Below are 13951 nucleotides of genomic sequence, written 5' to 3'. Positions count from 1 at the left end.
ACCATTCTGTTTCTTTTTTATTGCTTTAAGTTGGGTATTTTTTTGTAATTGTTGTTCATGGTATTTTGGAAATTACACAGACATTGCTATAAGTGAAAAAAGACTGAATACAAATCTAGATAATAATTACAAAAAGTTACATGGTTCGTTCCTTCCAACTCTATGATTCTATGAATTGATTTGATAATCTTGAAATGCGCACTTAATATATTTGGATGACTAAAAACATCATTTGCACATTCTGTATTTTTTTTTTTTTCATTTTTGTTCCTAGGGTCCCACTCCTTTTGTTTTTTGGTTTATCTGGGAAAACCTCTTCTGTGTTTGTAGAAACTTTCAACCATCGCTATTTTACTGGAGTTGAAGAGATCATTATAAGATGAAAAGTCTGACAGTGTGTTGACACTGCAGCGAAAAGTCACGTGCAAATATAACCAGCCCTGGGAACATGAAAGTTATTATTTCAAAAAAATCAAATTTTTACTAAAACTTGGTGCATAATTAAAGTAATTCCATTTCCTTTCTAGTATTCTTCTTAATTATTTAAGCTTACCTTACTCTAGAATATTACCTTGTCACTGTCCTTTGATCCTGCTCCATGAAATGAGGTCATGGATTTGTGTGTCTGTTTATGATGGAACAATGGTTTTCATTTTGATTTCATGAGTAAAGAATTAAGGACTTTTCCTGTTAGCATGAAGAAATACAATAAAAAACAAGAAACATCTGGGAGAGAAAACTCTAATAAGTAACATTTTGTACTAACCCAATTACTAAAAACAAATTAAATCCCAACAATGCTACTCTGGCTACAAGATAGGCTGGCTGACCCATTCAGGATTTCCTTATCTCTTATATGCATTATTTCTTTGGCTTAATCACTGTCGGGTTTTGTTTTGACCACAGAAGAGCATAACTGAAAAAGGATGGGGCTAATTTAATAACTATCACATCTAAAAGAAGGGCAATAGCTCAATAGTAGGAAAAGCTTAATTCCTGACATCTGTTATGAAAAGGGTCTCAGGTACTGAGCTGGAAGTCCTGAAAAGTAACTCTCAATCTTAGTAGGGAATACTGTGCTATGTCTGACTCAGGGCAGTTCCTTTCCCCACACCTGTCTTTCACAGTGGGCAATTTGTAGAAACTTCAGAGATGCTGGACTAAATTCAGCCTGGGAGTCACACCTTCACACCTATAAGCCTGGTCCCCAAGCCCAGATGTCTCGAAGCTGTTTGTTGTTACTTCTGACTTGAATGATGAATATTACCATTATTTTATCACCTTCTGTTTAAAGCTGCAATCCTATCCACACTTATAAGTAGGTCTTATTGAATTTGGTTTAAGTGTGCATAGGAACTGGCCGAATTTGCCTTATATTATAACACTGAGGGTGTTGATCATGAACATGGCAGTTCTGAATGGGTTTTTACCATAGTCTGACTCTGAATATTGTTGCCTGGTGGGTTTAGTTTAAAGAGAACAGTTTGATATTACTTTCACAAAAGCTGGTGTTCCAACAACAGCCAAGTCCCATAAACACAGTCCAAGCTATGATTTATAATACTGTCTAGATAGGATCTTTAATATCCGCAAAGGCCTAACTTCAAACTCCCGCTGTCTTGAGCCTCTGTTATTCCTTCCTTGATAACAAACGGATAGTGAATAATAATTTGAAGGCTTGCAGCAACGTAGTTTCCTTTTTCCACTCACCCTTAGGGATTTGTCAGATGAAATCTATTCCATTTGCTTTCAACCCAAAGCTCTTACGTCAGCAATGCAACACGACAAGCCAAGAGCAGATTTCTAACAGTATTATATAGCTGGAACACTCACAGACTTCAGGGACTGCATTATGTCCTGATCTGATATTATCTGTATGATGCAAAGCCAAATATTGTTTACTGGAAAAAATGGAAGTTTGGTGACTTGCAGGTGTAATCAACTTGCCTCATGGGATTTCTATGCATTGTTTATAACAAAGTCTTGCATCACCAAACTTTGTGACTTCTAATAAGGCATGTTCTGGCATGAGCCCCACCTCTCAATTTACCCATGTGCATTGGCAAACCCACTTTGTCAGTGACCTTCCCATATTGCACACAACATCCTCATATGTTTCCTCCCAACCCAGCCGGTAACAGACCGTCCCAAGTTGTGAAAGGAAGATCTGCAAGGAGCTTTCATTGACTTTAAATTGAATGTGAATTGAATTATCTTGCACAATTAGGGACCCCGCGTTATCAGTGTTCCTGATTGTAGTGGAGCATATGTGGGCATCCCTGCTGCCTTCCACATTTGGAACGTAGGAAGCTGCCTTATACAGAGCCAGGTCATGGTTCCATCAGCCTTTGGTCGATAAAGCATTCTATGGCTTTTTAAATGTTTTTGTGGGAGGGGTTTATTGGTTTGTTTTTGTCTTAAGTATTTTGTGTTCTCATTTTGTATTTTTATGTTGTGAACTGCCCTGTAATCTTCAAGTAAAGGGCAGTATACAAATTTAATAAATAAAAAATAAAAATAATGCAGATGGGGTGATCTGATAACCATTATAAGCAACCAGGACCTGGTAGCCACTATGCTGTATTAAGACTAGCAGAAAGACCTGACAAAAATGTTGGGCTTGGCCTGGAATTCTTTGGCCTAGGGCAGTGATGGGCAAACTTGGCCCTCCAGCTGTTTTGGGACTACAACTCCCATCATACCTAGCTAACAGGACCAGGGGTCGGGGTGATGGGAATTGTAGTCCCAAAACCCCTGGAGGGCCAAGTTTGGCCATCACTGGCCTAGGGTGAACCCTAGATGTCCAATTAATAAAATGACATTTTCAGGCTTACACTGAATGGATAACTTTAAAATATGTGGTTATTTTGAGGCTGTTGTAAGTCCCCAGGGGGGAAGTGTGCTGCCACAGAAGCTATAAGATTAGATATGTGTGATTGAAATTTCCCAATGTGCAGATAGACTTATTCATTTATTAAATCTGTATCATAACCTCCAGGATGTATGGAGTTTTAGACGGGTAGTACCTCTGGTGGGGGACATGCTTCTTCTGGGGTAGTCTGTCCACTTTTGGTCCCCACCCTGCACTCAGCTCTCATCTGTAGCTACTAGAAGCTGTCAGCATGCAACAGCAGCCATACCCCAGGAATAGCTATGGCTTTGACTGGCCAGCTAAACCGGGTGAGGGTAGCCGATCGGTCTCAAACTCTTGGGGATTTAGGGACTTTGCTTGTGTGAGAAGAAAGGCACATTGAACCGATGAGACCAATAGTAGGTCCAACAGCCAAGAAGGCGGTTTTTACACGTCCTGTAGAGGGAAGTGAGAGACAGATCTGGCTCATCAACCCAGGAAGGTAGCCCATCTAGGAGACAGAAAACACTGGTCCTAAACTTCCATCTGTCAGTCTTCCGCTAAAGAGTTGAGAGCTGCATAGGCAGAGAGAACTCCCTGCCGCTTCACTCCCAAAAAACTGTACCCATATGGTCCAGCATCTTGTTTCCCACAAATTTTCGCTTTTTTGTGTTGAATATATGCTATATGGTAATTTATGGACCTAATAGGTATCTAAACCATTTGCCACTGTTGCTGTATGTAGGTTTTTTTATTTGTTTTTTTATCTTATATTTTGGAAATGTTCATCCAGTTTTTCCCCTTTATTTTTTGGGGGGAGCCCCAAGAGAGTGGGGTCCTAAGCTATAGCTTGTTTAGCTTACACGTAAATCCGGCACTGCTCCCAGCCATTGATGCTCCCAAACCAATCCGAAGCCCTTTCAGATTCTTGCACCCTTCGAAATCAGGGCATCTCCCAATGCGGCAAGTTAGGGAGAGAACAGCCTCTGTTGTACACACCACTAGCAGACGTCTAGGCAGACGCCCGGCCGCTCCTTATTCCACCCGCCCCCCGCCCCGGTCTGGTGTTTTCCCCACCCGTGTTTCCTTATATTGCTCCGGCATAGGCAAACTCGGTCCTCCAGCTGTTTTGGGACTACAACTTCCATCATCCCTAGCTAACAGGACCAGTGGTCAGGGGTGATGGGAATTGTAGTCTCCACTGTGGGAGGCAGTAATGCTCCTGGAAACACTTGCGCTCCGCTCCTGCTTGTAGGCTTCTCACGGGCGCCTGGTTGGCCACCGTGAGAACGGGACGCCTGCTTTGCCCGGCCGCTGGTCTGATCCGGCACGGCTTCTCTCTACGTTCTAGAGGCGTGACCTCCTTTCTCTCCGTCAATTCTCCGCGCCAACTTTTCACCGTCGGAGGGATGAGCCGTACCCCAACGTCATTTCTCTGCGCCGGCGAGAGGACTGGCCTGCGGCGGGGTAAGGGGGGAACGCGGGGAACGAGGAGGGCGGCGGACGGTGGCCGCACGAGGACATATCCAGCGAGAAGCGCAGCGGTAATTTAAATAGCTGGAGAAGAAGCGCTTTGAAGTTTTCACTCGGCCTCCTCAAGCGGCTCGCGCGCAGCAACCGTCGCCTTGCGGCTTCCCTAACTCTTTGGGCGCGCGCGCGGCCTCCTTTTCGAGTAGGGAGAGGGGCGCTTGCCTGTTGAAGCATCAGTTCCCGGGCACATAGAACTACACACAGGCAGAGGGAGTGGGGGAGACTGAAAGAGGGACGGTGTAGATCCCATAGGTGCCTACTCTGGAGTAAACCCCACTGAGTTCAGTTGGCCTTACTCCCATGTAAGTGAGTGCAGGATTGCACCCTCCAAGAGATCCGCTGTGGCGCAACGCAATTCTCTGCGGTGCCACAAATATCTCTCTCTCTCTCTCTCTCTCTCTCTCTCTCAAAGCGTTTTGCTGCAAACAGACCAATAATGTGGCTCTTCGGAATTTAGAACTCGGCCTTCTCTGCGCATGCGCCTGGAGCGGCGGGAGATGCTGGGGCAACGCGCCTCCTGTCGCCCATGGGTGGGGGTCGGGGTGCGGGTGGGGAAGGGGCGTGTGCCTCAGTTCTGCGGCTCACCACTTCCCGCTATCTCTGAGCACACCCAGTGGGTGGCGACCCCTACATGCTCCTTCTTTCAGTAACGTTTGTGGTTTAAGAACCTCAGTGTCATCGCGGGGTCAGAGGCTTGGCCCAATTATCAAATCGCCTGAGCTGGGTAGACAAGAGTTTAAAACCTGTTTGGTGGTTTTGGACCCCTAAGGCTCAGCATTTCTTGTCTCGAAACACATCATGTAGATGGTGCTGACAAACCGTATTAAGGGGAAACTGGTATATTTCCATGTAAGTGGGTTTAGATTTCTGTGTATTTGTGTATGTATTTCTGCATGTATGTGAGAGAGACAGCTAAATTGGGAAAGAGTGACCTGAGAAGAAGATTATGTGGCTTCAGTTCTTTGAAATTGCTACTAATGCAGACGGTGTCCTGCTTTGAAATGGGAGTGTTTTTGGCAAGGTTGCTAGGTTATCACTTGTGTCCTCCCTGTTACCTGTTGAGCTCCTGGATTGAACTGTATCCGGGTATTATCTGAGTCAAATGTGTATAGCTTTAACTACAGAACTTTATCATGTGGAATGAAATCTCACTGAATGACCTTTGGTATTTGATTATATTTCAGTGTAAAATTCTGTTTCTCCTAAGCATTAATTTGCCATTGAGGTCACCAAATCAGGATTTCCCTCCTATATAGATAGAACATCAGAGTATTTATTTTTACATATTCTGAGAAGTAGGTTGCTGTCTATCTCTTGTATGGAAGAACTGACGGTTATGTTGCTGCACCCTCTTTGTTTTTGTTTTATTTAAAAAATGCTTAGCTTGTAAATATTTTAGACTTATTTTATTTTGAAATATTGTTAAGCACATAACACTTACCATGTGTTATAATACAGCACTTTCTCCTTCATGTTGTGTCTATTTCATAAATACAAATTATGGCCTGCTTGAATTGTTTCAGATGCATCATGTCCAAAATGGTGGTCTTCCGTGTGGGACTTGGTGTGGTCCTGGGAGCAGCTGCAGGAATAGGTCTCTTCTACTACTTCTACAAACAAAAGCGAAAAAAGCCCCAGCAAAGATCCAAATCACCAAACGTACAGAGTCAACATAATGCTCTGGACCCTAAAGAACACACACAAATTCTACAGCCTTATAATCAGGGTACAAAGATGGTTTCCATTTTTTAAATTATCTTTTGTACTTTTATTTTTTCTAAGACTAGAGTTACTCAAACTGGTAAGAGGTTGTGAGGTTAATTTATCACCATTAAACTTGGAATTCACATGCCTAGTATTACTCTTATTTGCTTAATTTCAGTGAAAGTATGCTCTGAGATAAATGGGTAGATTAGTTGAGAATTCTGTTTGTATCTGATAAGTTATAATTACTTTAAAAATAAAGACACAACTCTTCTGAACTTGCCAAATGGGAATATATTAAAAGATTCAATTTTTCTGTAAATTAACAAATTACAATTAGACGTTAAGTTGTAAATGCTTAATGTGTACAAGTCTGCATATGCACAAAGCTCTTTCTGCAGACTGGAAAAGCAGTTATATTAGTGTAGGTTATATACCCTTGTACTATTTATCTGCAAAATGTTGATGGCTAGCATGTTTGCATCGCTGTATCAATGATATGTGCAATGCTATGGGAATTGACTGCATTTTTCCCCAGAGCAGGTTTTTATCTCTTTTTCCTGGGAAGTCTCTGGGTTCTCCATTCTGGGCGAAGCTTCCTTCTACCAAGTCAGACTTTTGATCCATCTAGCTTAGTATTGTCCACCTGACTAGCTGTGGCTTTCGCCAGGGTTACTGACAGGGGACATTCTCTTTCAAACCTGGAGATGCCAGGGATTGAACTGGGAGTTTCTCCATGCCTAGTTGTGTTGTAGCTGCTTCATTTTCTTTCTCTAGTTCCACGGATGAGACAAGCACCAGTGGAAGGTGGTGACAGCATCCCATATACAGCTCATCTAACACAAGAAGAACAGGCTGAAGTGCTGAACCGTCTGGACTTTGTGCTCAAAAGCCTTATAGAACTGCGACATGAAGTGGAAGAGTTGCGGAATAGCCTGCGGGGTTTAGCAGGAGAGATCGTTGGAGAAGTCAGGTTAGTATAAAGCTATTTCCTTCAGATTCCAGGTTGCTGAAAATTACGTGAACCATGTTTTGGGTTACAGATAGGTAGCCGTGTTGGTCTGCCATAGTCAAAATAATTTTTTTTTCCTTCCAGTAGCACCTTAAAGACCAACTAAGTTAGTTCTTGGTATGAGCTTTCGTGTGCATGCACACTTCTTCAGATACACTGAAACAGAAGTTGCCAGATCCTTCTCTATAGTGAGAAGGTGGGGAGGGGTATTACTCAGAAGGGTGGAGGGAATGGGAGATTGGCAGATAGCTGAGATGAGCCTGTTGATGACTCTTAACGACTGCAATGGGTCTTACAGGAAAAGGCAAGGGGTGAGAAGGTGAAAAATGGCTTAGTCATGTATAATGAGATAAGAATCCAATGTCTTTGTTCAGACCAGGTCTCTCCATGGTTTTAAGTTTGGTAATGAGTTGCAATTCAGCAGCTTCTCTTTCCAGTCTATTTCTGAAATTCCTTTGTAGTAAAACAGCTACTTTGAGATCTTGTACAGAATGTCCTGGGAGATTGAAGTGTTCTCCTACTGGTTTCTCTGTTTTGTGATTCTTGATGTCAGATTTATGTCCGTTTATTCTTTGGCGTAAGGTTTGGCCTGTTTGTCCAATATAGAGAGCTGAAGGACACTGTTGGCATTTGATGGCATACACAATGTTAGACGATGAGCAATTAAATACTCCCGAGATGGTATGTGTGATGTTGTTGGGGCCAGTAATGGTGTTGTCCGGGTGTATGTGGCAGCAAAGTTGGCATCTGTTTTGTTCACCATGTTTTGGGTGAAATTGTTATTGTGCTTTCCTTTTTTAAAACTGTCACTGCTATTTATAAAACAGTAATTCTTCCAGAGTAATTTCACTGATATTCAGCAAAAAGCTATGGATATGCTAGAGGCACATGCCCTTACAAGGATATTTAATTTCAACATGTTCCTCTCTTTTTTTCTTCAGCTATCTACAAAGCATCAACCTTTATCACACTAACCAGTATTTAAAATTTGAACCATTTGATTTTGTATCTGTTGTCAAATGTCATTTGTAACAGGTTGTCAGCCCCAAAAATTGATACTGGAGAAGAACACTGGTATAAAGCAGTTTATTAAGCAGTTCAGAATTGAATCCAAAACTAAGAAATGTGTTGATGTTTGTATTGTGGGAAGAGTAACTTCTGGAATAACTCCACTGGAAGGTTTTGGATGAAGCCTTTTGAATGATTCATGTTAATATTGACAGCTGTAGAAAAGAAGCATCAATGAAAGAGCATCTGACCTAGGCTTCAGTCCTATACACACCTTGGGGGAAGTTTCATTGAACTTGATGGGACTTTTTCCTGACACATGCATAGGATTGCACTGCTATGCTTGTTAGTGGATAACCATTTATTTTTTCCTGGAAGTTCTTCTTAGTATAGTATAGTTGGCTAGATGATTTCCCCCTAACAGATATCCCAGACTCCGTAGACTTCACAGCCCTATCTAATCTATAAAGTTGAATACACTTTTGTCAGTTTCCCTTCTTAGTTATAATTGGTGATATAGCGAAATTATTGTGTAAACATTTGTATATGTGTGTTATATTTTTATATTCTATGACACAATAGTTGAATAAGGTCTGATTTTGTAGGACTAATCTGAATTATACTGAGCAGACTAGAATAATTATTTTGGTGGTTTGTGGGTACATTAGAGAAGGAAAAGGGAAACAAACAATTAATGGGAAACAAACAATTAAACAGCGTAAGTGTCTCTTGTCTTAATATCTCCCCTTGCAGAACCCAACTAGAAGAAAGTCAGAAGGTTATTCGGCGGAGGCGTACTGTATATCCCAGAGAAAGGAGTGATTCCACAGGTTCCAGCTCTATATATTTCACAGCCAGCTCTGGAGCCGCCTACACTACTGATGGTGAAAGTGAGGGAGGGTAAGTGAGTTCAAAGCAAAAATTAGTTTAAAGGGGTTAACTTGTGGCAGCAGTTGGTTCTATAAGAGAACTGACTAGCAAAATATCTATTCTGCGCTTAGTATTAAGCCTCATCAGGGAAAGTTCAAGGAGAAGTAAACTGTTGTTAAATTTCTATGTAATTTTTTCTTTAGAGAGCCTTGCTGTTCGCTTAGGGCAGCCTTCAAGGTGACAAACAATTTGGAAGGGCTTGTTTCATGCCTAGTTGTGAAATTTGGCATTTCTGAACTATATGGAAAGAGTTTGGAGCTAGACCTCAGTTCAAAAGCTTTTAAGCAGAGATTGCGTGATGCATCCCTTCAGATAGACCAGGCATGTCCAAAGTCCATTTCGGGGGCCTAATCCGGCTCCGCTGGTCAGTTTAATCTGGCTCCTGTGGTAGTTTATTTCCTGGGGTAAACAAGTTTGGGGTAAAATTGTAAAAAAGCTCAACAACTTCAATCCTAAAAGCTCAACAACTTTGGTCGGCCCTCACGCATGTTCACTTCATCAAATCTGGCCCTCTTTGAAAAAAGTTTGGGTACCCCTGAGATAGACAGATCAACTGTAGCAATTTCTACAATAGCACTACAGGGGAATCACTGCTTCCATGGGGGTTCCATTCTTGGCTGCCAGACATGTAAGTGTGACATGCCCAAGTCCATTCCACTCCACCCCATTCCGCCCCACCCCCTCTGGGTGCCTGTCAGCGACCACACATTTACTGATCTCGCACGAGTGTGGAGGTGCCTGTATTTTATAAGATTTCCCTTACGTTCCTTTTTAACTATCTTGTTAAAAGTATTTTGAAAAAGAGAGAGCTAGAATGACCTTTGCTTTCTAAAAATTATTTATTAATTTAAAAATTATATCCCGCTTTTCATCATCAGAACATAAAACAAACTCTAAAAGAGCGCAAAGGCATCTGAAAGTCAATACGAGCAGTTCTTATCTAACTTTGTGTAGGAGGGATGCCCGTTAAATGAGATTCCACAGCTGTCTTGGAAGGAAGGTTCAGAAATAATGCCATATTTGTCCTTGTGGCTTAAACCGATTTCATGACCTTGCATAGATTTCTAGAATGTGTTGTACTTGGGAAAGAATTTGGGGAGAGATGTGGAGAAGTCTGACCATGAGTCTGTAATTTATCTGCTGAGTGGACAATATAAGCAAACAACTATGAAGCTTGTACACTTTCTATCTGCTGTTGTCTTATTAGGGAGATTCAGAATACTAAGTTTGTTTTGTGCTTTTATTATTTAGGTGTTACTATAATTTTCTTCACCGTGTATTTCTATGGCATTTCATTCAAGATTTGTTCCAAGGCAAAAAGTTTTCTGAAGGAGCAAGTTGTAAAAAGGAGTTGTGATCTGATAGGAACATTTGGCATTTTGAGTTTATGTGATATATAGTTTAGTTGGGTCTAAAATAAAGTTCTACTGATTTTACCTTGTGTAAATTTAAACTTCAGTTTGATAATAGTTGGATGACTAGATACAAATTAACAGATCTAATCATATTGATAAATGAAAACCGCAACCATTTCTTTCCCTGTGGCTTGTATTTGATTTGGGATATTAATCCTTTGGTAGTGGCGATTGAGGAGAAATAACTCTTGCTAAGCTAATAAACTGCTGAATGGTCTTAGCCTGAGAGCATTTATTTATCTGCTTTATTTATATCTCACCTTTTCCCCAAGGAACTCCAGTGTGGTACATGGTTCTCTCATCTCCACCCACCCTATTTTTTGTCCTCAAAATGACTCTGTGAGGTTCGTTAGATTGAGAGAGAGTCACCCAGGGATTGCCATCTTTTATTTCTTTATGGACAATATTACTATGCTTCCTCATAACCAAAGTTATGGATGACATACCTAAACATTATTAAAATACAATAAAAGCAATATAAATAAAATCACAATAAAACACATCACACTTCAGAGACTGCAATAAAAGGTGGCGAATGTAGGCCTTAAAACTTTTAACAAACCAGAGCCTCAAAATCCTTTAAAGCCCTAAAAAGGTCCCCTAAAAAGCATTGGAGAAAAAAGTCTTTTCCTGATGCCAAAAGGAGTACAAAGTACAAATAGTTGGTGGCAGGTGAGCCGGGGTGGAGAGGGAATTCCACAACTGGAGTACTATCACTGAGGAGGCCCACTCTGTAGCCACAAAACAGAGTACTTGGCGCTGGCGCTCTGCGAAGGGCCGTTGGTGACCTTGTGACTGAGTGGAATTTGAACCTGGGTTGCTAGTCCTAGTCAAACATGCTAACCACTGTACTCTGGACCCATACAATTGCACACGGAGTTTGGTCCTTTGAAAAAGGAGGTAAAACACATATATCCTGCATATACTCCAGAGCTTTTTACTGAGTGACTTTGCACACACATACTTATCTCTAAGTGATTGCAACATCAAGTTACATGATTATGTGAAATAGCAGGTATAAGCAGGGTTTTCATACAGCTTGATACCACTTCAGATACTTCCTGTATTTTAAGTACAGATGAATGCCTTGCAAGACGAAAAACTCGCTAGACGAAAGGATTTTGCGGTTTTTGAGCTGCTTCGCAAGACGAATTTCCCTATGGGCTTGCTTCGCAAGACGAAAACGTCTTGCGTTTTTTGCAAGTTTGTTTCATTTTTCTTAACACCCTTAATACAGTTGCGACTTGACTTCGAGGAGCAACTTTTTTGGTAGCCTTTTTTGAGGTTTTTGGCGATTTTTGAAGCTTTTCCAAAACTTTTCCGACACCGTGCTTCGCAAGACGAAAAATTCGCTAGACGGAAAAACTCGCGGCACGAATTAATTTCGTCTTGCAAGGCACCACTGTAGTAATATAAAATCATACAAAGGTTCTGGTCTGAGTACTGCAAATAATTGAATGTTTGGAGTGACATATTATGTCCCACATCAGAGGTAGCACTCCAAAAATGTATTGGGAAACTGTGTAAGGAAAGTAAATAAAAGTGTAGTGGGTAACTCAGCTGCAGGAGTGGGAATAATTCTTAGAAGTGCACTGAAGAATGCGTGGAGGGATGATGTAGGAAGATGTAGAAATAAGCTAACACTTACTAACTAAAGCACAGTATGTTGGCATCACTGCCATGACTTATTGATAGAAGATTGTCAAGTAATTATCATTCTGTAGGATGTAGATTCACAGTTCTTGACAGTGTTGTGAAATACATTGCAAGATCAGCATGGTTTTTGGTTGTATAGTTCTACTTTTATTCTAGTTTACTACTTATTAAAAATTCCTTAAAATGTTATTTTTAGAAAATGCAGTATTTTTCCGATGGAGCTGGGACAGATAGTGCATTGTATCTAAGTTTTAGTAGACCTGTTGAAATAATGGCCCTACATTAATCCTATCTATTAATTTCAATGGGTCTGCTCTGAGTAGGACTAACATTGGCTACAACCCACTCAGTTGGGAATTAAACTGATGGCCTATGCATGTGTGCTGTGGTTTGTTGGCCAGGAATTTTGTTTTTGTTTTTCAGTTCCAGACTTTGAGGCCGTTAGCCCTGTTGTATTGTATTGTATGTTGTATCTGCTTCTGATACTAAAAGCTGTTGCATAGCAGGAAGTTTAGGATTTGGCCCCCAATATTAGCATTCTGTTCATAGAGTTGGATCCAAATTTCCCTGAATAGAAGGGCTCCTTCAGTCCACTTCTGATCCAGAAGAGGTATCTCATTAGTGGAAGGGCAGAAGGCTATATTTGTTTATACCCCCGCCAACACTGTTCTGGAGAGTCTCCCCATCCTCTTGAGCAGATCTTTGAAGGTTGGGAGGGGTTGCAGAAGGAAAAACAAACCAGCAAAAGTTAGCCTCTTCCCTCTTTTCTACTAGTGGAAGTGTGATGAACGGAACTCCCTTAGGGAGAAGCTTCTGCCACTAACAAAGTTCAGGCACAAACTTCTGTTTCTTAGGATGTGAAATCTATTGACTTTAAAAGCTTTGATTATAAAATTTAGGTTATGTCATGTTGAAGTAATGACAGATTTTCTGCAATTTGTCTTAAAGCTATACTACAGCCAACGCAGAGTCTGATTATGACCGCGAGTCTGATAAAGAGAGTGAGGAAGGAGAAGATGAAAGAAGTTGTGAGACTGTGAGAACGGCAAGGAGGGATTCCTTAGACCTTGTCAATGAGGATGAAACACTGACTTTGGACCCTGCTACAGACGAAGCACTTGGTCAGTTGCTCCAGCAAGCAGATCGCTTGCACAGTGGGAGCGAACAGGAGAAGAGAGAAGGATTCCAACAGCTGCTTAACAATAAACTAGTGGTAAAGTTCACTCTAGCAATTTCCCAGAAAAACTTGAGCTGAGCTAACCAGCAGGGAGAGCAGAACAGGATGTTGTGCAAGGTCTTGTCTATACCACAATCCTAAATGAGACCAGGCATCTAAAATGCAGCATTGCTTATGCTGCCATTAGAAAATTAAAACCCTCAAAGCCTGTGGGACTTGGCCTCTTCTTAAAAGTATTAAATTATGTTTTGTTTATTGCGTATTGAAACATACAGTAACTCAATCCCCTAATGTGTTTAAAAGTGGAACTGCAGCATCTCTGAAGTTGATAGCAAAGCTCTCCTCAGACTTATTACAGTGATGATTTCGGCATAATTGTTTCATGAAATGTAGATACAAACTTGCTTTATATATACATGTCAACAAGTCAGATGGTCAGCTGTTTGCAACATGTTTGGGAATCAAATCAAGCTTACCAGTACCCAAACTTTTCCCATCTTCATTTGCAGTCATTTTTCAGTCTGTTCTTCTAATGTGTCTCTTACATTTTTTGTGTTGCTAATGCTATCTCAAGTCTTCTACTCCCGCTCCAAGGGTGCCCTACCCAACTGCTGCAACCTACTTGCTATGCATGAAGTTGGATCTGCAGTATTATCTAAGAACTGTTT

At 41.2% G+C, this 13951-nt stretch overlaps 1 protein-coding gene across 6 annotated transcripts in view; it reads left to right on the top strand.

Moving 5' to 3' along the window:
* The window catches only part of RMDN3 (regulator of microtubule dynamics 3), a 276642-nt gene that overhangs the window by 241905 nt on the left and 20786 nt on the right, over positions 1 to 13951 (top strand). For 2 of the 6 annotated variants that reach the window (XM_082240589.1, XM_082240584.1), the window contains exons 1-5: positions 4961 to 5230; positions 5905 to 6107; positions 6863 to 7058; positions 8859 to 9005; positions 13055 to 13319. In XM_082240589.1, the coding sequence (XP_082096715.1) occupies positions 5912 to 6107; positions 6863 to 7058; positions 8859 to 9005; positions 13055 to 13319 (804 nt within the window). In that variant the 5' untranslated portion in view covers positions 4961 to 5230; positions 5905 to 5911. Of the gene's footprint in view, positions 1 to 4181; positions 4396 to 4446; positions 4684 to 4960; positions 5231 to 5904; positions 6108 to 6862; positions 7059 to 8858; positions 9006 to 13054; positions 13320 to 13951 lie in introns of those variants that run through there. The other 4 variants (XM_082240586.1, XM_082240585.1, XM_082240587.1 and 1 more) reach the window with 4 other exon arrangements.

The sequence above is a fragment of the Podarcis vaucheri genome (assembly GCF_965113315.1).
Source record: "Podarcis vaucheri genome assembly, chromosome: 1".
NCBI lineage: Eukaryota > Metazoa > Chordata > Lepidosauria > Squamata > Lacertidae > Podarcis > Podarcis vaucheri.
The sequence above is the reverse complement of the archived record's forward strand: the minus strand, read 5'-3'. Positions and strand labels throughout refer to the sequence as shown.